The following is a 24,214-nucleotide window of genomic DNA, read 5'->3' on the forward strand; positions in this document are numbered from 1 at the left end:
AAATAAGACTGGGTGTGGGGGTGCAACAAGATAGCTCTCTGTGGGTTAAGCACTCTCTGAACGATCCTGATGACCTGAGTTCAGTTCGAACTGGAAGGAGTGAACCAACTCCAAACTGTCCCATGGCCTCTGTACCTGTGCCACCGGGGAGCACAAGTCTAAACTCATCACTTACCAACGACAAACACACAATCTGCAGGAATAAATAAGAAAATAAATAAAAAGCGATAAAATAAAAATATTCGCCAACCTCTCAAAGACAGGGTAGCAACTCTGTTGGGCAGCTGTTGGAACGGAAGTTGAGGGAGGTTTAAAACAGGCTAAGGATGCAAGGTTACCAACTGCTAAGGGCTCAAAGCTAAGTTTTGCCTCCCTTTCCAGATGCCTATGAGTGGGTAGCTAGAGAAATTAACTACTATGTCAGTAGGTGCTGTGCTAGGAAGGAGCCCATGACACATTTGCAGACCACAGAAAAGCTTTGATTCATTTTTAGATGCAGGAAAAGCTGAGCATGACAGTAACAAGCAGACAGGGATGAACTCGGTCTATATCTTGAGTGTGTGTGTGTGTGTGTGTGTGTGTGTGTGAGAGAGAGTGTGCTATATGCATGTGTGTACACACATGTGGGGAGTATACAAGTCCTTAGGTGTGTACAGAGGCTAGAGGTTGACATTAAGGCCTTCCTTGATTATTCTGCACATTTATTTAAGTTACTGTGTGTGGTATATGTGCACATGTATGTAGTAAGTACATGTGCAGATGAAACCAGCCAGAGGAATGTTGTCAGATGTTTGCTATCTACACATTGTTTTTGTATAGTGTATTCATGTGTGTGTGTGTGTGCGCGCACGCGAGTGAGTATACTTGTTAGCATTTTGTCTAAGCTCCACCCCATAGTTACGTGGCAATAGCCAGGGATGCCCGACTCACTATAATAGGGGCTGCTTGCTCCCTCTTCTCTCTCTTGCCTCTTCCTCCTCTCCCCATTCCCTTCCCCTCTATTCCTTACCCCCACCCCTTTACTGCCCTCTTACCTCTCTTCCCCATGCCCTGAATAAACTCTATTCTATTCTATACCATCCGTGTGGCTGGTCCCTCAGAGGGAAGCACCCCCTTTCCCCACACCTCACTACACCTCCATAAAAGATATTCCCTGTCTCTTTCTCTTTTAACACAACAGACTCACATCTGCATGCACTCTAGAAGGCCAGAGGTTGATGGTAGATGTCTTCCTTTTTGGTCTTTGCCTCCGTTTTAAGACCAGGTCTCTTACTAAACTCTGATAGTAAGGCCCTGGGGAGTCACCTGTGTCTGCCCAGTGCTAGAGTTACAGAAGTATGTGCTGTTCCTGGCTTTTGCGTGGGTACTGAAAATCCAAACTCAGTTCTTGACCCACGGAGTCATCTCCCCAGCTCCCAGAATGTATTTTCATATGAACACTTCATAAAATTTTATTTTTGAGAGAGACAAAGTATCCAACAAGACAGAAGTGCCAAGGACCCTGAGACTCGTGTGTCTTCTGCTGTCTCCCTGGAAGCACAGGCCAGGCTGTCTAAAGAAATATCCAGGTCGTGTAGAACATGGACTCTTATCAGTTCTGAAAGCTGCAACCTCTTCATTTCTCCCGCTTAGCTGAGATACAAACTTGATGTGAGATAAAACCCTTTGCCACTTGCTCTCGTTGGCTGACGATTTTTGGGGGGCAGTGTGTATGCTGAGAATATGGGCTGCCTGAGAGTTGACCCTGAAAGGGTCACCGGAAACCTCATTAAAATAAATGAACCAAACATTCAGAAAATTGAAGTTTCACTAGACACAAACACATGCTGATATGCACTTTGTAATGGTTCAAACAAAAAAAGAAAAAAGAAAAAAAAAAGTCATTCGGGCAGCTAGGCCTCACTGGCAGAAAAACTGTTCTGAGGTTTTATGGAGATTAAAAGTTCATCTCCCTAGGTGCAGGGCTGTAAACTCTACTTAGGATGAGGCAGGAGGAATCCGAGTTCAGGCCAGCCTGAGAATCATCAGACCACCCACCCCCCCCACCCCCATAGTGTTCATCCTGTTAATGGGGTCAATCCACAACCCCCACCCCTGTTCCTGGGGCTGCAAGTCTGTCTCATTCTTCACAGACAGGGAGCGTTCCCACTTACCTGAGAGTCGGCTCTTGAGTTTCATCTTACTGTTGCCCTGTTTGGGACTTTCCAAGTTCCCTTTGGATTCCTCAGAGCTGCCCACGTCCTGGGATTCTTCTGACCCGGGCATCTAGAAGGCAGAGCAAAGAGCTGATGGGAGAGGTGAGGCCCCCAGGGACTTATCTCAGGCGACGCTGGAAAAGCAGCAATACAGTTGTCATGAGAAAAGCCTCCCAGGATCAAAGTCCCACCCTTCAGATTACCAGTGTGCAAGGAACTAGCCAAGTGCCACCAGGCAGGTTTCAAATGGACCCCAGGGCTGTTTCCACTCCTGTTTTACCAGGAAAGAACCTGGTCAAGGTCACCTCAGGGTAGGCAGAGGTGAGGCTAGACTGAGCGTCCAGGTCTCCTGGACTACGGCTCAGGAATTTTTGTATGAAGCAAATTGCCACAGATAAATCAGAAATCCAAACCTGTTGCTAAGACATGGGTTTAGGTCAGTGACATACAGTGATATATGTTCTTGAAATGTGCAATTTTGCCATTATGGAAACACTGAAGAGAGGAAGACCTAGATGATCTATACTGATCACTGGGGGGAGGGAGGGGTGGGGTACTCTGGATAGTCAGGAGACCACCACACACACACACACACACACACACACACACACAAGAGGGTGTCAGATCTTATTACAGATGCTTGTGAGCCACCATGTGGTTGCTGGGATTTGAACTCAGGGCCTCTGGAAGAGTAGTCAGTGCTCTTAACTGCTGAGCCATCTCTCCAGCCCTACATCCACCTTTTAATATAAGAAGTTAATTCTAGCTCAGTGGTAGTGTGCCTTTAACCCAGCTCTTGGGAATCAGTGGCAGGTGGATCTGAGACTGATGCTCTAAAATGAGGATAAGAAGTATAGTGTAGAAAAAACACAAATGAGTAATATGGCCCTTGGTTGTCATGTACCATGGACTACATATATAGTGACATATGCCGGATGTTTACATCTAATGACACAGGCTCATGTGGGTGTCAACAAACGTTGCGCTGCAATGTCACCAAGCTGGAATTTCTCAGTGCTGTTCTCATCTTTTGTATGATGTGCTCAGCACTGCACACGTAGCCCACCAATGGCTAAAATGTTCCCTGCTGCATGTGCTGTGTGAGTCTATTTCGTTCAGTCCACCCACGCCGTTCCATGTGCCACACTCCTGCTTCTGAACTGTCCGGGTTCTGGGGAAGTGTCAGTCAACCCAAATGTCCTTAGGCTGTGTTTGGCATCCGATTCCAGAAGATCATCCCAAAGGCCATGGTGCCGGGTGTCCCTGAGATGATAGCTATGCTAAAACGAACACTGGAACAGGAGACTTGGGTATTTGAGAGTACTTGTTAAAAATAGTGGGGGCAGGGGGACTAAAGAGATGGCTCATTTAATAAAAGGCCTCTCATACAAGCCCTGAGGTTTGAGTTCAGGTCCCCAGAACCCACGTAAAGAGCAGAGGGTGGAGACCGGAGTCCAAGTCCAGCATAAAAGGGTAGGAGGTGGGGGCTACGGATTTGAACAAGGTTGGGGGTGTGCAGAGATGGGCAGGTGTCTGGAGCTTTTTGAGAGATGGTTTCTCAAAAATTAATGTGAATGGAATGGAGAGACCACTCAGTACTCAGGGACACTTCCTGTTTCCTCAGATGACCCGAGTTTCATTCCTAGCACGTATGTTTGTAGCGTCATAATAACATGTAACTCCAGATCCACCGAATCCGGTGCCCCCTTCTGGCCACTGTGTATACACATGCACATAATAGGTACATAAAAATAAAAATAAGCCCCGAACCCCCCCCCCAAAGGTGGAGCTCTGTTGAAGAAGGCACCCAACGCCAACCTCTGACCTCTACAAGCATGCACATATGTGTAAGACCGCATGCATGCAACACGGATACATGCCTACATGAGATTTACATCCCCCACTAAATTCAAGCAGGGATAAATTTAAAACTTATTAAATATCAAATTTAAAACATATCAAATAATATGTTCCCCTTTGGAATTTTATTTTCCTCTTGAGGTAATTTTTATACAAGAGGGGGAAAAGCCTAGGATTAAAATAGGTAAGCTTCATGTTAAGAATTGTACACTAAGTTGCAAAGGACATGTATATATCTGATCCAGTGTGTAAATTATAAAAAGCATTTAGAGCTATATCCCAAATGAGTTGTCTTTTACGAGGTGATTATATCAGCTTTATATATTATCTGTATGTTTGAAAAATTCTCTTTCTTCTTTACACTAAAGTATCTTCTCAGATAAGAACAAGGAATAAAAGATCATAGAATAATGAGACATGGGCAAAGTCTTGGAAGGGGCGTTGGGAAGGAAAATGAATCCTGTCCCGGTCAATGGCGATAACAAATTTGGCTAATTTACAATGTCAGAGACTGGTGGGTGTCCAGGATAAGATCGTGAAGGGAATCCTGACACTTATTTTACAAGCTCTCCTGGCCTCGATGAAAACCCAGTAAAAAGAACCATCTAGAGACTACAGGAGACCAACGTTGTGCAAACAGGAGTCATTCAGAGCGGTGAAGAATGTCATAGAAAGGGGATCTCCACCGTGAACAGCAGTTCCCAGGTGTAGCCATCAGCTTGTGGCTTCCTTAGAGACAAAGGTGCTCTCTGTCTGCAAGTCCCTGGTGGCTTTGGGCTATTGAATGGATTGGGGTTAAGACCAAAAGCAACAGCCAGCTAGACAGAGAGGCATATGCCAAGGAAGAAACGCCACCCCGAGACCCTGTTTCAGGAGTTAGGAATATCTTTTTTCTGTTCTCTTCCATCATTGCAACACAGCCCCATGCCTTTCATAGAATCAGAGTGATTCTTGAGGTGACACGTAAACTCTTGAGTCTATGAGAAGGACCTTTTCATGGCTGCCCAGAAGATTGTGGAGACGCTGTCCCCTCAGTTCCCAGCTTCATATTTACTAGGGGTGATGATTTGTATATACTCGGCCCAGGGAGTGGCACTATTAGAAGGTGTGGCCCTGTTGGAGTAGGTGTGTCACTGTGGGCTTTAAGTCCCTCATCCTAGCTGCCTGGAAGCCAGTATTCTGCTAGCAGCCTTCAGATGAAGATGCAGAACTCTCAGCCCCTCCTGCACCATGCCTGCCTGGATGCTGCCATGTTCCTGCCTTAATGATAATGGACTGAACTTCTGAACCTGTAAGCCAGCCCCAATTCAATGTTGTCCTTATAAGAGTTGCCTTGGTCATGGTATCTGCTCACAGCAGTAAAGTCCTAAAACACCACGTTTCTGCTCCTTCCATCCTAAGATACTATAGCTAAAGCAAAAACATATACAATGAACAGTCAACATGTACAAGTGTGTGTGTGGCTCACTCACTGTGAGTTTTTTGCCATTTCATTTCTTCAGCAAATATGCATTCCATGATAAACAGTCAGGTTCATCTGATAGACGAGGAAAGACAGAGGCTCTTCAGTAATACTGGTTTGCTTATAACACTCAAGACCTACAACAAACTGTATGCAAAAGATGAATAGGAAACCAGTCCTGAGTTACAGGAGACCATATGCACTAAATCATATCTAAGGTCTGGACATGCCAAGAAAAATGCAATGGACAGAGCAGAGGGGCAGATTTCAAAACAGAGGTCAATCAAGGCCTCAAAGAAAATGTTCTCTGCCCCCATGCCCCAATTTCCCAACAGGACAAAGAATGAAATGACTTTTAGTTTCTATGACTTACAAGTTGAAAGATTTCTTATGCTAAAGAAATCTTGAGGTAAACTGTGGCTAAAACAAGAATAGTTCTAGAAATACCACAAAGCACTCTAAAGGCCATATGGTTGAGACAAAGACAGGAGTGAAGACTCATGTCAGAACTTCCAGGAAGTGTTAACCTAAAAGTGTTAGTTCCTTTTGTGTTACCATAAAAGAATGCTACAGGGCTAGCCTGTACAAAGAAAACTTCGGGGTGTGGTGGTACACACCTATAATCCCAGCACTCCCTAGGTGGAAACAGGGGGATCAAGAGTTCAAGGTTCTCCTCAATTATGATAGTTCTTGTTATTTTGGATGCTGGGGAATCCAATGTTGGGGAGCCAATACCTGTCCCTCTGTGTCACTCCCATGGCTAATGAGGGGTCTTTGAAGGCCCATTCATAGCCAATAGCCTGGGTGCAAAGGTGACAAGGTCCTCTGAAGGTTTAAGTACCTCCCATCAGGCCTTCCCTCCCAATACCACATTTCCAACTCTAGCTTTATTCAACTCAAACCATCCTGGCTGTTTCAACAGGACCATTTCCTCCCTTGACAGAAAACTGGTTTGTCACATTATAGGGCCAGGAACTCAATGAACGGGAAGTGGGCTGTGCAGACATATTAGCTGCAGATTCTAGCAGGAAGCACAGTACCAAGTGTACTGTTGACTACAATGGGTCTCTCCTTGGTCCTGTGTAAGAGTCAATGGACAATAATCTGGAAATGCCTGCGCTAAGAGAATCCGTTTTGCTGGGCCCATTCCCTCCTCCTCCAGACCCTCGGAACAAAGGAGCCTGGTCTGAAAATAACATTTAGAGCGGTTCTAAAAGGAAATTAGCCTGAGGTTCTTCAGTTCAGTCCAGCAGCTAGCAGGGTCTACAATCGTGAGCAGTTTCTAATTCATGCAAGGCAACAAATGCTCTTACACTCTTGGAATCTAATAGAACTTTCCAGACCCTAGTCTATCCTACAGTCTGTGAAATTCTCCCTTCGTGAAAAAGCAGTTTTAGCAGGGATGGAGGTAGGCAGAGAACCCAGCTATGAGGCACACATCCTGGTTGTGCTATTTTATTAGTGATATATGCCAGATTCTGTGAGCCTCTGTGTCCCCATTTGAGATATGGGGTTGCAGGGGACAATTAAACTATGTACATTTCTGATTCCTTGAGGCGGGTTTCCCTTTTAAAACCACACTAACCAGCTGAGGAAGGGGTAACGGGGGGGGGGGGGAGAGAATAAAGAATACAAATAAACCAATATGAGACTATTCTGGACACCAATCAGCAATCAGATGTGAGGGAGAGGATCTGACCTGTGCTGAATCCTAAATGAGGATTAGAGAAAGCTGAGCAGCAATGCAATTTGCATACAGACCCCGCCCCCAAACTCAAGCTTCCGGAGCATGGAGGATCTGTGGTCCTGAGCAAGGAGCTGAACTGAGGGACAGGTTCACAGGGCAAAGTGATGGTTACAGGCTGATTCTGAGAGAGATTCCTAAGGGTGAGAGATGACCAAGTCAAACTTGGTGTGAGTCAGAGACACTGAATAGCTCGCACAGTGCTAAAGACCCAGGCTTAAAGTGGCGATGCAGGCAGCCTCTAGAACACGGAGTGCTGATGTCTGAGGCTGTTCCTTTATTACAGAAGTAGAAATGACTACATTTAAGATTAGTCTGTACCAGTCACTTAGGGTCACTAATGGGGACCTCAAGGGTGGTGGAGGGAAGGTTCAGCTGAAAGACCGCACACACAGTTCAGGTTCCCCCTCCCAAGGTAGGCTTCAGAGTATTTCTAGATTTGATGGCTCATATGACAAGCTCTAGGCTCAGCTTAGTCTCAAGTCCACAGAAAATTAGCAGGTTTAATTCTAGAATAAGTAGAGACAGAGAAGGAGTCCAAAGAGAAGCCGCCATGTTTGAGGATTGAATAATGGGGGCAGGGCTTTTTTTTTTTTTTTTTTTAAACAAAACCTCAATTGTTCAATTTTAACAATGAAGACTTGGGGAGCCAGATGCTGGCTGGGGTGCAGCCTGTTAGCTCAGGGAAGTAAAGAAAGCACCCAGCTGATGACCTTTCTTCTCAGCTGGTGTCCCAGAATCCCTCAGGCAATCTCAAAAAGACAAACCAAACACCAAACCAAAAAGACTTCTTCAAACTGAATGTCCCTCCCTTCAACTTCTGAGCCTTTCTCCCTCCATTCTCCTGGCTTTCTCTCTCTCTCTCTCTCTCTCTCTCTCTCTCTCTCTCTCTCTCTCTCTCTCTCTGAGTTTTTTCCTTAATAATCCTATGTTCATTTCTTGCCAACTGGTTGCTTGTTCCTCCTCTTGACCTGTGGTTGACTTTATTTAATCCTGTTTACAATATTCAAGCAGAAAGCTCTTGAATTAAAGGTGTATGCTAAGGCTGAGCCACACCTCAACTAAAAACAGGTTTTTCCAGTAAATAGCACACATGCAAATATAAGACTCTAGGGTGCATGCTAACAGCATCTTCTGAAAGACCAGGCCAGGCTCACCTGCAGGGATGAGTCCTCATGGCTACAAACGCCAGGCAACTCCTTATACTGACCAGCAGCTTGAAGCCCAGAATATCTTCATTTAAAAAATAAAATTTATTTTATTTTGATCTTACATGTTAGTGTTTTGTCTGCAAGTGTGTCACATGGATACCTGGTACCCTCTGGGGCAAGAAGAGGGCAGTGGAGCCCTTGATCCATCCAGGATGCCTGTGAGCTGCCATGTAGGTGCTGGTTACTGAACCCAGGTCCTCTGAAGGAGAAACAGATATGTTTAACCACTGGGCTACTTCTCCAAACCCCTTGTACGTTTTCACCCTCAACTTTTCCTTCCACAGTATTGCTAACCCTCTTTTCTAACCAATTTGGACATAATTCTCCACTGGTCTTTTGAATTCTTGTAAGGCTTGTGGACATAGCAATAGACTGGGTTTTACCCTGGGTGAGCTGACTAGAAATTAGAGATGGTGTCCCAAGAGGAAGATGTATGTTTGTTTACTATGCAGTAAAAGAAAGGCTACGTCTCTCACGAGAGCAAGGGACTATCAGGCTTGCTTCAAGCCCATTGTGAAAGACTGCAGCTGCCTATGTTCAGGGTCCCTCAGGGTGATGCGAACCTGTAGTGTGTCCATCTCTCTAAGCTCTTCTGCACCATAGGAGAGAAGAAGGGGGCGGATGTAACCAGAAAGCCCTGACCTGGGACTGAATCCTGAACTCCAGGCAAGAGGAAGCTAAAACCCAACCGTGCTACCTTTAGTGAGAGAACAAATTAACCCCAAATCAATTGATTTCTGAAGAAAACACTTTCAAAATGAGGCAGAACATGCATGTCAGACATTTTAACAATTCTTGGAATCGTCCTGGGAAAAACAAAGTCCCAGGAACAAGATTTTATCTGGAACAAACACCTTCTGTAGGTTAGGGCTTGTGGCCCTCTTTACATGTCAAGGGCACAGAGCTAATGACGTAACTCGGTTATAAGTCCACGGCACGCCGGCTCATCCACATCTCACTAGAAAGCAAAGAACGCCAAGACTAACACAGCTTGCATTGTTAAAACTGAAGAAGTCTGAGTGTTTCACCAGGAAGCAATCTAGCGTATGGATGTTAGAGAAAAAAAATCTTTATTTCTGACCACCACATCAAGAATCTCATTAGCTAAGTTGGAGCAAAATAAGACATAGGAGAAAACAAAAAAGGCCATTAAAAAAAAATGAACTCAATGAAATTTAAATTTAGACGACAATTACTTTCAATTGATTCTTAATTTTCTTGGGTTACAGTCTGTGAAGGGATTTAAGTTAGCTGGCACTCAGTTGATTATCATTAATGTACTGACATTTTTTCCTCACCATGGAGCTGCCCAAAATGCATTACTTTTGAATAAGAGAATCCATGGGTGCCAAGATTTCATTTGTGGGAGCAGAGGAAGCTACTCAGGAATTGGACCCTTAGGCCCATGCTAAAGTCTATTACTTAGTGGTGTTCTGTAGCTGCTGTTCAAAGCACAGAAGAGATGCCCATAAACACACTACGATTCATTCGGCTCCTGCAGCCCCACAAACAAACAAACAGCATGACTTTTATCTCTGACTTTCCCACTGCACAAACATATCTGGTCCCAAGGAAAACCTCAGGAGGAATGGTCACTCCCAGTCCACACTGGGCTTTTTACTGTTCCCAACACTTGGAAAAAGAGAAAAGAGGCAAAAGGAATCTGCAGCTGTGACAGAACACAGCTCCGCTCTCATCCCCGGGGAAGCTGGGTTGGTGCACCCACTGGTCAGGATCCACAGGCCAGAACAACGTGACTTCCCTCTCAGGCGTCAGTCACAGGAGAAGGATTTTAGGCTGCTAAATGAAGCCCATTTTCCAAATCTCTGGGGCTGATGTGTGAGTGACTGAAAGAGAACCAGAGGGTCACCAGAGAGGCCAGGGCTAGAAATGAATAGCCATTCATACCGAGCGAATTAAAGAAACAACACACTCAGACATATACAATCAGACACATACATACACACACACACACACACACACACACACACACACACACACACAATGCATGCACATACACAGACACAAATGCATGCACATACACAAACATACACACAGACACATATACATAAACACACACACAAATGTATGTACATATACCCAGATACACACACACACATGAATGCACACACACATACACACAAGCACACACTCACAATTTAATCAGCATCAAGTAGCAGGGAGCCTATAACTTACACACAAAAATTACAAAAACCGTTTCCCAAGAGAATAGCTTGGGACTAAAGAGAAAAGCAGGAGACACGGAGAGACCAATTTGTTATCCCTGCTTGCTTTGGTCCATGCAGAGCTTAGGAAGTGTACACAGCTCAGAAACCCGCAGAGGCAGCGGGGGAGGAGCTACAGCTGATGTCCACGGAGACATTCAGGCTGTGACTGCCAGTGAAATAATGTCGCCCTTGTTCTGTATGAGGCTGTTTCCAGTTCCCACCCATTCATCACCCCCTCCCTCCCACACCCATCCCGCCAATCTGGAGGGCTTTAAAGGATTGTGTTGGGGATTGTTGAGATGATTCTATGCATACAAATTAAATATGTTTCTTGCTTCCACAGAAAGCTGTGGTATACCTTCCAGACCCCTGTCATCCGTCATTAGCCTGTGTGACCCTCTTGCTTTGAGAGGACAGCATCCTCAGGGACTCAATTCTTTAAGTGCAAGTGTGAGTGTGTGTCTGGCAGGAGGACTTACATTCCCCTTAGTGCAATTCAAATGGTGACAGACAAGTGTGCCAACATTCTCAACCAATAAGCTGTGTCCCTATGACCTTGTGGGTGAAAGGGCCACGGGGTCTGGGGCTCTTCTCTAGATTTATGGACTGGGAAGTGAAGAGGGTCCCCTAAGGGTCACTCCTCTGCAGTAGCTGGTGGGAAGCTCCCACCCTGACAGATCTCTGACAGCACAACCCTGACAGCTGTAGTCTAAACTCAGAGCACTAGAACAGTGCGAGTCTCTCTGTGTATGTGTGTGCTACGTATGCACGGAAAACTCTCAAGAAGGTCAAAAAGCATGATAGAAGGGCTGACTGAAGAAACGATAAGAATAGTCTGGGCAGAAGGTGGGCCCTGGATTCAATCTGTAGAATCGCAAAGTAAGTAAATAAACAAAGAAAACAATATATTAGCAGATGGCATGTGACTGGTAAGCAGCAGGTGTGGGAGGGGCAAGCAGATGTGGGAGGGGCAAGCGGGAGGCGTGGGAGGGGCAAGCGGGAGGGGTGGAAGGTGGAAGCCGGGAGGTGTGGGAGGAGCAAGCGGGAGATGTAGAGGGGGGGCAAGCGGGAGGTGGGAGGGGAGCAGGAGGTATGGCAGTTAAGATGAGAATAAGCTATGAAAGGTTTCTAAGCCAGCAATGCCTGTTCATGTGAACACTCTCCTGTACAAAACCTCGGTCTCCTGTGGATTGTGACAAAGCTTGTTCTGACTGGCCTCGATCCAGGAAGACTTCGGTAAAGAGAAGAGCATTGTGGTGGGCTCTGGTTTACTGTTAAGTCCCACACAGTACCTTCAGGGACTTCTGATGCCATTTACTGACCAACATGAGTTGTACACTGAATTCTTGTTTCTGGGAGTTCTGAGTTTACGTGGCTTGACTTAGGACTCACAGTCCTAAGGGCAAGTCTTTCAGAATCTGACAAGAAACTGTAGATGTGCTTTGCTAGGCAGAGCACACAGGAAACAGCAGGAGAGGCTTTCGGGGGACTCACCAACGATCACCCTCAGAGGGGCTCAAACTTCTGCGGGAGGCTGGACATGGCTGAACACTGAATCCTTGCTTTGGAGCACTGGCAAGTCCTTTGGTGGACTTACTGCCTGTGGCTGCTTTACCAGCACAAGGGCAGAGCCGAGGAACAGAGACTGGTCAACAAAGCTGGCAGCAGCTCCCACCTGGCCTTCGTCTCGAGGCCTAGTCACACCCCGTTTCCCTCCCCCATCTCGTCACCTAAAGTCAGAAGGAAACTTGAGCATCTGTCGGAAACAGGTTAGGGTTAGATAGGTCCTATCTGCATACCTCCTCTCCCTCACTGCCCAAGGATTCCGACATGGAAACTGTGTCTGTCTGACGCTCACCTATAAAGTCACCTGTAAACACAATTCTCGTCAAAGAAGTCCTAGTTCCTCAGTCTGCATTAAAGGCCCATCCCGGAGCATTTGGCTCACTAGACTTCTTGTTTATCTCTGAACAGCAGTGGAGATTTTAAAATGTACAGAAATAACAGTAATTCATGCTGGGCTAGAATAAACGCTGTAAGAGGAGAGGAACACTCTAGAAAATGCTGATGGAGATGTGGAGTTGGCTGTAGAGCTGGCTGACTCATACACTGGCTTGGCTCTGGGCACCTGCAAAGCCATGTGATAAATGTCTGTGTCTGGACATAATACGGGTGGAAGGAATGTTGTGAAGGATTAGAGATGTCTGCCCAGGGAGCTAAGACGGCTGGTGGGCAAAAGACAATGCCACAAATATTTATTTAAAAAATAGATATCTTTCAGGGGAAACAAGACCATAATTTCAAACATGAGAGAGAGAGAGAGAGAGAGAGAGAGAGAGAGAGCGAGAGAGAGAGAGAGAGAGAAGAAGGTACTTTGCTGCAAGTCATGAATCAGAGGCTGACTTTCTGACTCAGTTGTTAAAAGGCCAAGAAAACATTCAAAATTAGGAACCATAGAAGGCAGGTGAAGGAAGGCTTGAGTAAAAATATTAAATCTTCCAAGAAAGGAATTGTAGAGTCCTGGTAGGCAAGAGAAGAAAGTTGGGGCACCTTAAGTGAAATAGGGTACTGAGACCATGGTCTTTCTCTGCAAATGTCACCTAGGAAGCTAAACTACTACGTATGTAAACAGCAAGGCAAGAAAAACAAGCCAACAAAGCAAACAAAAGACAAGGCCAGCTTACAGGCCACCAGGGGGTGGGGTGGGAGAACTCTATTGGTCCAGAGCATCTTTGTTTCTTTGAGAAATTTCTGCCCTGAATTCCAAAGCAGAACTCTGACCTCTTCTATTTTGCTTTGTTTTGTTTTCCCAGGCTTTGTGCTACCATGTTGCATAAGATGGGGCTGGAATAGAGAAAGTCAAGGAATTCCACCTTTGGGTGCCCAGAAAGGCTTTTGTTAAAAGTTATGTGTCTCCAGCATCCACTGAGCATTTGTCTAATGCATCCAAGCACCAGCAAAGGCAACAGCAATTTTGTCACTTAAAGAATATTTTTGTTACACAGACTTATTTTGTGAGCCTGCATATGTGATGTCTGTACACACATGCACATGGGTGGATGCAGAGAAACTGCAGAGTCACTTCCACTTCTTTCCATCATGGAAGTACCAGGATGGCTTGAACTCACGCCCTCGGGCTTGGCAGCAAGGCCCTTTACTCACTGAGCCATCTTGCTGGCCCAAGACTTTCTTTTTTCTTTTTAGATTTATTCATTTTATGTATGTGAGTATACTGTTACTGTCTTCAGACACACCAGAAGAGAGCGTTACATCCCATTTCAGATGGTTGTGAGTCACCGTGTGGTGGTTGGGATTTGAACTCAGGACCTCTGGAAGAGCAGTCAGTGCTCTTAACTGCTGAGCCATCTCTCCAGCCCCAGGCCCCAAGACTTTCTTAAAAGTCATCACAGTAAGTTGAAGGGAGGCTGAGAGTGGAGCTCTTGTCTGGGATAAGATTCGACTATGATGTTCTGCCATCCATGAGCAGTTTTAAGGGCTTCTTGAACCTCCAGTACTGCCTTGTTTCCCTTACTGATTGCTATTGCTTTGTCTGTGGCAGGGAACATTTTCTGTTTTAGAACCGCCCACTCCCCTTTTTTTCTTTTTTAATCTCTCTATTCCCTTTACCTTGCAATATATGGACATACACTCTCATCCCCAGCAGGCTTAAATTCGGCAGACCCTAATTAAGAGATCAGGGAGTGGCCCTGACGGTAGGAAGGTGTGTAATTAAGGACAAGAGTGAAAGGTGTCTTTAGAACAAAGTCTTAGAACATGCAAAGACAGGAAGCCATTTATCTAGGGATAGAAATACAACATTTACAATGTAATTTTCACAAAAGACATTATCAGAAGGGCAAGGACACTGTATTATTGCTCTAGTGGTTCATTATGTTATCTTATATATTAGTATGTAATAAGTAATATATAGCATATGCTCTAGTGGTCCATTATGTTATCTTATATATTAGTATGTAATAAGCAGTATATACTACATGCTCTAGTGGCCCATTATGTTATCTTATATATTAGTATGTAATAAGCAGTATATACTACATGCTCTAGTGGCCCATTATGCTATCTTATATATTAGTATGTAATAAGCAGTATATACTACATGCTCTAGTGGCCCATTATGGCATTTTCATTGAAATTTGAAGGAATATTTCAAGTTCAAAAGCTGACTGTATACAGATGAAATTTTCTTCACACACACACACACACACATACACACACACACACACACACACACAAATAGAACGTAATGAAAAGTTTCAAAAACTAAAGTAAACCGAGGGCTGGGCATAGTGGCCTTTAATCTCAGGACTTGGTAAGCAGAGCTTGATCTATACTGCAAGTCCCAAATCAGCCAGGACTACATAGTGAAACCATGTCTCAAAAGATAAAACATCAAAACAAAACATATCCCCCTCAAATAATACTATAATAAAGTGTGATGCAATCTATAAACTTCCTAATATCTTCCTTCTATACCCCAGAAACCAGGGGCCTCCCTTCAACTGTATCTACTCCCCTTTGGGGACCCCTTCATGATAAACCCCCATTTACAGGACACGGCATTCACTTTTTCTACGCAACAGCCCAGATGTTTACTTCCCTGGGAACTGCAAACTGCAGGCAGGGAAGGAGGCACGGAGCTAGGTAGCGAGTTTCAGCAAGTCCTTGCAAAAGTCGCTACAAGCGTAAGTCTAATTCAAACATCAGCAGCTTTCTGGGCAAATAATTATTCTTATCTCTGTTCTCTTCCATGAATCGCTTCATCTCCTTAAGTATGAAACCAAACCCAAATCAAAACCACCCCTAGATTTAAATCTTAGTTTCTTAGGCCAGGGCTAATGGCAGCCTTTCTCCTTCTCCTGTATTGGCAGTTCTGCACGGTACCTTGAGTTTCAGTCTCTTAGCTGTGCTCCCTGCCAGTGGGAGCTCAGCCTGAAATGTGAAAATAAACCGAGGCTCATCAGGGAAAGTCCAGGATTGCGAGGAAAGGCGAAGTAGGTCATAGCTGGGGACAGGGGAGAGAAAAATATGCAGTCTGGGGTAGCAGTGTGTCTGCTCATGCTGGAGCTGGCTTGATACCTTCCACAAGCACACTGCCAGTCTGTCTGCAGAAACAGGTATCGCAAAGGCATCGAGAACACCATGTGTGAGCATGCGCCCTGATGGACCCCAGGCTTCCAAGTTTCCCACGTGCACAGCACACATCCCTACTTCCTGACCCCTAAACTACAGGAAGGAATGGGGTAGTCTGAATCTAAAACTCTTCCCTTGTCTCAAGGCTGTCCCCTGCACAGGGAGGTGCTGGGGTGGGGATAGGAGTGGGGAGGAGAGTTCCTACCAGTCTACTAGGTGATTGGTTGAGTCCTGCTTGCTCCTTCTGCTTTCTACAGGCTTTCTGAGCATCAGAGTCCCATGGGGGCTTCAGAAAGCCCAGACTCCTGGACCCCACCACTTGCAGACCTTCTGAATCCAACCTCCTACAAGCCACGCCCTCCTGCAGGTGCAATGACCCCTCTGCATCACGCCGCATGCCTGTAGAATGTGTGAACCCCTAGTCTACTGACTCCTGTGTTTCTCCCCATGGCTGCCTGAGCTGGGAGTGGGTGGGAGAGATGGGGGAGGGGTGGAGGGGGGAGGGGAAGCTTGTTATCAGTGGGTCTCGGTGGCCTCCCTCATCAAGGTCTTCTAGCCTAACACATGAGAAGAATGGCCTGGCTCATCCCCAGGTTCCTCAGAGTCACTGTTCTCTTTATCTGAGTCTGTGCCCTCTACAGCTGTGAGTTTGGGCTCTTTCCCTGGTGCCTTGGGCTAGTGTTTCCGTCCACACGTCACTTGTCCTTTAGCCATTCCTGTAGAGATGTTTAATCCCTTGTCACTATGGTTGATTTATTTGCTAAAAATCAGGTCCCACATCACCTTCCTGCTTCCTCTACTCTTAACCAAACGGCAAGAAAGGTGCCTACTTATTTGTAACCCAGAGACTACCTCTTTGAAAAAAAGGATGCTTAATCGATTCCCATTTTCATCTACGAATTCCCACAACAAAGGAGATTCTAGTCTCAGGATACAAGCAAATGTCCACTGTCCCGTGTCCATTTAAATTCCCAGGTGGTGGGGGGAAGAAGGCCACTCAGTGGAGTTGACCAGTTTGTTTGTTGATTAGAGATTTGTAGAGGGCATTGTCGAAACCCCAGCTATCATGTGAGACTGGCCACGTGACTGCCACCTCTATTCATCTAGGTCCTCTCTACCTATGGAAGGCCTAAAGTGAACACATAGGATGGATAAATGAGAAACCCGTCCCAGACACTCCCCAGATCTACCACTAAAGAGGGACAGTAACATTAAGAAAACTGTCACACACACACACACACACACACACACACACACACACACACATACGAATAAGTATGTCGCGATAATCCATATTAAGGCTCACAAAGCATTATGTAGACACGCAGCATGCCAGAGACCCAGGCAGCCATGGTGTGTGCATCTTGAAAGACTTTTTTCTGGAAGAGGCAAATCCTAAAGCAAGAAAAAGTGGACACCCAGGAAGAAGAAGAACTGAGTGGGAGCTGCTAAGCATTAACTGCAGAGGATCCTGAAACCAGAACACCCCCTGCCACTGCCCACAGGAGAGCCACGTCTTAATGTGATCCTTGAGGCTGGAGAGGGAAACATTGCCTTCTGCTATATATAGCTGCTCAGCTGGACTGAGTTTCCCCACATTTTCAGACCCGTTCTGCGAGGATCTGATTTCCAGTTCAACAACATGTTTTAATGCTATTAAGTTCAGCCTCATGTACACGGTACACATCATTCTTCCCTAGGACTTTAGACTCATCAGGAAAAAACTCTAGCTCATGTCCCAAAGGTGAAACAGTTTTTCAGCTGGGGCAACCAGAGTCAGCCGGGAATGACACCTTGAGATGTTCCGGTAAGTTCTCAATGTCCAGACATGTCTGGGACACGTAGAGCAGACATCTCACCAGATATTCAGCCCAAGTGATTATGAGTGGCCCAATCCTCTCTTGGCAGGGAAACAGTTACCTAGGACACAGAAGTTTAGGATCTCATCCCCATGGCTGTCCCACGAACAAAAGGAATCAAACACCTGTGTCAGGCTCACAGGGTGGTCAGGTCCAACTTAACTCCTCGTTCCTTTTGCTAGGTGAGGTTCTTCATTCTGCGCAAGCCCTGAGCGCACCAGTGATCTCTAAGATCTTCCAAATGTACCATCTCTGAAACAGCACAACCAACTCCCCTGACATCAAGGGAAGCCAGCCAGACACAGGCTTCCTGATCGACAGGCTGAATTGAACCCTCCCATCTGAGCAGAGACAACTGTGTTATACATGGCAGAGACTCCTTGCATTAAAGCTTCTTGCTGTTGTTAAAAATTACAAAAAGGGGGACAAGTTCTCCATTGCGGAAGAGCGACCATTCCATCCCAGCCCTGATTCCAGAAGGAGCCACTCTGCTGGAGGCCCAAGCCTGGACTCCCTCTGCTTCTACATTTCCAGATGAGCTGTAATTACTTATACTTGGGGAGAGTATACTAGTAGTCATAGCAACAAGGGAGTGTCCTCATGTCACTGGAGAGCTGTGTGGCAGAGGTTCTGGAACCTCGGCCTAAGTCTCAATCAGTGGAATTTTTATACAGGTTCCTGGGAGGCTGGGGGTGGCTCCGTGGTAGAGTGCTTGTTTAATGCCGGCCCCTGGATGTGTATTTCTAACAAGTTCCCAGATCCTGCTCATGCTGCTGGTGTGAGTCTGCTTTGCAGACAGCTTCTGATCAAGAAATAAGTACCAAGTGCTGACTACAAGGTACCTTGCTGCATAGAGAAAACTCCAGGAGCTCTACCCCTGGCTTAAAAATAAAAAAAAAAGTTGCATTTTTCTCTTTCCCCAGAGACATAAACAACCAATAAAATAAATGATGCATGTATCAAATGCTAGGGGGGGCTGGGCTCAGTAGGCCCAAAGAAAGGTGACTGGATAAGCTCTTAAAGTGTGTCTGTGTATTTTGTGTGTGTGTGTGTGTGTATTTGTGTCTGTGTGTGTATGTGTGTGTGTATTTGTGCCTGTATGTCTCTGTTTGTGTGTATGTGTGTGTGCATATGTGTATTTTTGTCTGTGTGTCTGTCTGTGTGTATGTAAGTGTATGTGTGTGTGTGTATTCCTGGATGACTTCTGGTCCTTGAGAGACAACTGAGCTAGGATAACCCACAAGGAGACAAGTGCTGTACCTCAAAGCAAAGCTGTCCTGGCTCCTCTCAACGCATGCTTTCTTTCCCACAGATCTCAGCATATGCAAGAGCAACAGTGGCTCCATCTCTAATTACACTTTCTTAATGTATGTGTTGTGGCTATGAAAAACAACCCTGTGATTTGGCAATATCTGCCATAAGATATTTAAGAAAAAATCATAAAATCATGTGCAGACATATATGGGTAAATATACCCTGTGTAGATTTATCATGTTTAAAATGTGTACATAAAGCTGGGCCTGGTAGTTCATGCCTTAATTCTAGCAGTCAGAGGCAAAGGCAGGAGGATCCCTGTAAGTTTAAGGCCAGCCCAGTGAAAAATTTACATAGTGTGATCCAATCTTAAAAACTAAACTAAATTAAATGTGCACAGGAGAGGTATGAATTGGATAGGACACACCCATATTTTTGGAATATCTGCTATTACAAGCTGTATAATGAAATTCTATTTTGATAATCAGAAAAATTCATATGTTACATACAATGGTTTAAATCATAATAATTTATAAAAGCACATTTACAAACGCTGTAATGTTAAATAATAATTAAAAATATATAACATGTTGAATATGAATAATGGTTCACTTATCAGAGCAATATTTAGTATAAAAAATTCAAAAATAATTCCTTGGGAGATTTCTGCAAGGAAATATAACCTAGAATATTTACGGGAGTCAACATGACTGTGACCTCCTACACCGAGGTCACAGTAGCTGGGACTTTATCTGAAGGCAATGTGTACTGAGTTACCAGCCCTCCCGGGTCCCCATAAAGCTGGCTGAGGTGCCCCTGGGTACCTGCTAAGAAGGGGCTCCTGTCTAGACGGTGAGTCTGGGAGGAGAGTGTGGGGTGAAGTTCTCTAGAGGAAAGCATAAGGTTAAAACAGCCACGAAGCTGGGTTGGAAAGTCTGCCAGCTGGACAGCCATATGCACCATTCCCTATACATTAGGATAATAAGAAGGGGCGGGGCTACTGTGAGTGCACAGCAGGGAAGGGTACAAGGAGGGGGTAGGAGAGAGAAATCTAGACTTGGAGGGTGGGTGCACTGGACAGAGACAAGGTGTGGGATGCTCTGGTTCCAGGCTTATCCCCAACCCTGCTGCCAGTGACACCAGCTGTTACATGAAGGCCCTGTGAGGCGCTGTGCTGGAGACAGCTCTGGGAATAAACATACAATTTAATGGTAGATAAACCTAGCTAAATACTGCCTTCCATTTTTTTCCTACACAGAATAAAAAATGGAAGGATGTTCACAAATGGGTGCTCAGGTGCTGGAGTAGTTTTTGAAGACTTAGCCTTTTTGGGGAACTGTGCTACGGAGCAGCCAACAGGATTTAGGCTTTCCCTGGTACTGCAATTTATTTCATGTTGTTTTTTGAGAAAGGTCTCATGTAGCCCAGGCTAGCCTCAAATTCACTATATGAATGATGACTTTGAACTTCTGACCCAAGTGCTGAGATAACAGGCGTGTGGCACAATACCTGGTGTATGTAGTGTGGGGAATTCATCCAACTGAGGGCTTTACATATCATAGGCAAGTAATCTACCCATGGAGCCACACCCCTAGGTGCCTATCTAAAGCTTTACTTAATGTTTCAGAGCTCAAAAAAATGAGATGCATGGTCTACATATATGCCAGGCCAGTTGTGAGGACCCATGCTGCCTTGGGAGAAACACGAAACAAATCTGGGTCCAGCAGTTCAGAGGATGCACACGGACAGCCTGTGTGAGCTCAGATGGACAGTATAGCATGCTTAGTTCCTCTGAGGAAGTCAGATTACAAGGTCTTGAAAATGAGCATCAGCTGTACAGAGGTCTCCACAGACAGAAGAGCATCTGCAAAGGTCCTGAGGCAGGAAAACAGGAAGCCACCATGCGGGGCGATGGGAAAGTGAAGCGGGTTGCTTAGAATTAGTAGCAAGCTCAGCGAATAGAGAGGTCTGACAGGCAGGCAGGCAGAGGGGATGTGAAGGCTGGGGAAATTAGTTCAGTTTCCACTCTTGCTGAAAGCCAAAGGAAAGCCACCGGAAGCCAACATTCTGCGTAGAGAAAGGAACAGCCACAGGGTTGTTTAACCTGCCCCATCCACCCTGGTCCGTCATGGTGGGCTTTACCCACTTGCTTGGGTGGGGCCTTCTGAGAAAGCTGTCCTCTGACAGAAACGCAACTTTACCCTTCTTCCCTCAAAAGCAGCAGCATTTTCTAGTAACTATGATGACGAATGCAGGTGTTTTGATTTTGAAGTCCTCGGGATCGACAGGGCTCATTTTCCAAAGCTTTAACCATGCTATCTAAGTTCAAGGCCCAGAGAGGAGTACAGAGAGAATTGCAGCAATAGGGTTGGTGCAAGAGCAGATCTGTGAGAGACCAGGACACTATGTCGCGTTCCCGTGTGTGCCAGTGGAAACAGAGCAGATCCCTTGTGCAGAGAGAAGCGTTGTAAGCTATGGGAATGACCTGGTATGATTCAAATTCAAAGCTGTACTTTACCACTAACTTGCCAATGTAGTTTCTCCCACTTTCAAGCAGAAGTTTGGAAGTCAGTATTGAATAGCCCAGTTGTTTACAAGCATCCTTAAGAAGTAGCAAGAGTGTCTTCGTGCACAGGAAAAAGCGTTCTAGAGACTGATCTACAGGCACACAACCCAACAGCCTGTGGCTTCCAATATCCTTAAATGAAATGCATCTCCCTTCTAGAAGTTTCCAGAACGTTCTGAGAGAAATATAAAAAGGAAGGCGCCGCATTCTTCTCTGGTTCTGTCACCCACGTCTTCAGAGAAGCATCATCCTAGCGCTGGAAGCACCCAGAGGCTCACTTACCGTGCCCCGGACAGCAGCTGAGCCCGGCCCCTCTTCATCATCCCCAGCTGCCTCCTGGTCTTCATTGTCAGTCCAGGAGGACATGTCCTCCACTGAACTGGTCAGGTCAGGTAAGCTCTTCGCCGTTAACTTCAGAAGGTCTTCCGCTGAACACTCCTAAGAGGACACATGAAAGGCCCAGGAATTACCCCCCGGGTACCAGCAGGGGCTAATGGAAATCAACCTGCTGAGACTAGCCACAAGCTCCCACAGAATGTGAAGTTGATGGTCCACACATGTGGGGTCACTGTTAATGTCAGGGGTCTAAAGCCATAAGAAGCTCCCGGGAGCCTGGCACACTTCCTAGAAAGGCCACTAGATACCGAGACCAGGGATGGGAGCTGGGCTGAAGACTGCAGTGTTTTCTCTCCATCTCCTCAGCTTGGCCACTTCTGTAGGGAACAGAATGTTCTTCAAAGCTTGACCCATCAAACTGCTTGACTAGCCGCAGAATGCAGAAGCCAAAACCAACTCATAAGGTGTAGGAGATGTCAACACATGTTTAGTGATCTGGCACCTAAAGTCAGCAACGCGTCACCTGTTTGATGCCATTTTCAACCCCAAGGAATGTGAGGAACATTCGCTCTAGGCAAACACTTCATCAAATGAGCTGCGCTCCAGGCTTAGAACAACCATTTTGCACCAGTAATTGTGAACAAACACCGTACCGTTTGTCTCTAAGGAAATAAGTGCTCAGGCGGGATGTGAGTCCATTTCTTTTCTGTGTCGTCTCCTCTGTTGGATCATCAGCAAGAAAGAGTTGTTTTGAAAAAAGAAAATGAAGGTCCTAACCAGTGAGTACACTGCAAAGCAGCCATGAGGTAGAACTTTCCATGGCATCGAGATGAACTTCTTGTGGGAAAGGGTCTCACAGCCTGCCATTCGGTGAACAGGCAGATTAGTGTAACAGCATGATATCATCCATGTGTAATCACAATACACTTATGACCAAGAGAGAGGTAGACTCTCCACTGCTCCTCCTGGCCAGCCACACTGCTCAGGGGCTCGTTTATACATGTAACGGCTTGCCCAGAATGCTTTTCTCAGGGTGGAGCTGGCGTTTAAGTCCATGTGGGATGGCCTCCAAGATGTCCTCTCTTTGTGTTTGACTCATTGAAAACAAAAACATGAGCATGCATACTGCACATGCACGCACACACACACACACACACACACACACACACTTCTGAGTGGAAGAACGTGAGTTAGTGGTCGGTCTTGGTAGCAGCATAGGCAAAGTTTCACTACCATCCGTGTGTTTTCTATGTGAGATTCAATAAACACTTAATGCTTAACAGTTTATTGCCTAATAAAACCAAGAGGGAAAATAAAGAGTGTGAAAGGAAACTTTCGGCTTGCATGGTGCTACTGAGAATATCAAAATCCGGCCAGCGGGACAGCCCAGCAATTTAGATGGCATACTGCTCTTTCGGGGGATCTGAGTTCAGTTCCCACAACCCACAGAGGTGGCTCATAACTGTCTATAATTTCAGTTCCAGGATGATATAATGCCTCTAGCCTTATACACACACACACACACACACACACACACACACACACACACACGGGGGGGGGGGGGGTAAATAAAGAGCTTTAAAATTATCCTGGCTATCCTAGTGTGCTTTTATTCTTGCTGTGATTTTTAAAATGGACTAAAGGCTTGGTGTGGGGCTGTATGCCTTTTATCCCAGCCCTCTGGAGAATCTCTGTAAATACGAGGCTAGCCTGGTCTATTTAGTGAGTTCCAGGTCAGCCAGGGCTATCTAGAAAGAACCTGTTTCAAAAAGCAAGACAAATCAACCAACCAACCAAACAAGGACTAAACAAGATGAGGAAGGAAGGGTTCATTCAGTTCACACGTCCTTATGAGTCTACCAGGATGGAAAGACAGAACCCAAGGCAGGGACTTGGAAACAGGAACTCAAGCAGTGGCTACAGAGGAGAGCTGCTTCCTGGCTTTGCTCTCCATGGTCTGCTTGCTCAGTTTGTTTTACGGAACCCCAGGCCACCTGCTCAGGGGTGATACTACCAGTGTGCTGGCCCCTCACATGAACCAGGAGACGTTCCCACAGACTACGGGCTAATCTTATGGAAACGCCCTTTTCCCACAGAACCCTGACTTTCATCAAGCTGACAAAAAAAAAAAAAAAAAAAAAAAAAAAACTATCCAGAACACTGGTGGGTCTGCTGCCACAAGACAGACTCCCAAACTATGATGCGGGATAGCAGTTTCTGTGTAAGCATCCAGCATCCTCTCCATGAGGTAACCACACTTCCCAACAATGCCTTAAAAGTTTCCTGACAAGCTTCCTAGGTCTAGAACAGTTAAGATTTTACATTTTTAGTATTCTTTATAGTCAGAA

The 24,214-nt window shown here is 45.7% G+C and overlaps 1 protein-coding gene across 2 annotated transcripts in view; it reads right to left on the reverse strand.

The window, feature by feature from the left end:
• Positions 1-24,214, reverse strand: part of PDZD2 (PDZ domain containing 2) — a 218,509-nt gene that overhangs the window by 55,349 nt on the left and 138,946 nt on the right. For both annotated transcript variants that reach the window (XM_080933679.1, XM_080933680.1), the window contains exons 5-6: positions 21,813-21,968; positions 2,154-2,265 (exon numbers count right to left, since the gene is read on the reverse strand). In XM_080933679.1, the coding sequence (XP_080789805.1) occupies positions 2,154-2,265; positions 21,813-21,968 (268 nt within the window). The remainder of the gene's footprint in view (positions 1-2,153; positions 2,266-21,812; positions 21,969-24,214) is intronic.

This window comes from Micromys minutus, assembly GCF_963924665.1.
Source record: "Micromys minutus genome assembly, chromosome: 20".
NCBI classification, from domain to species: Eukaryota; Metazoa; Chordata; class Mammalia; order Rodentia; family Muridae; genus Micromys; species Micromys minutus.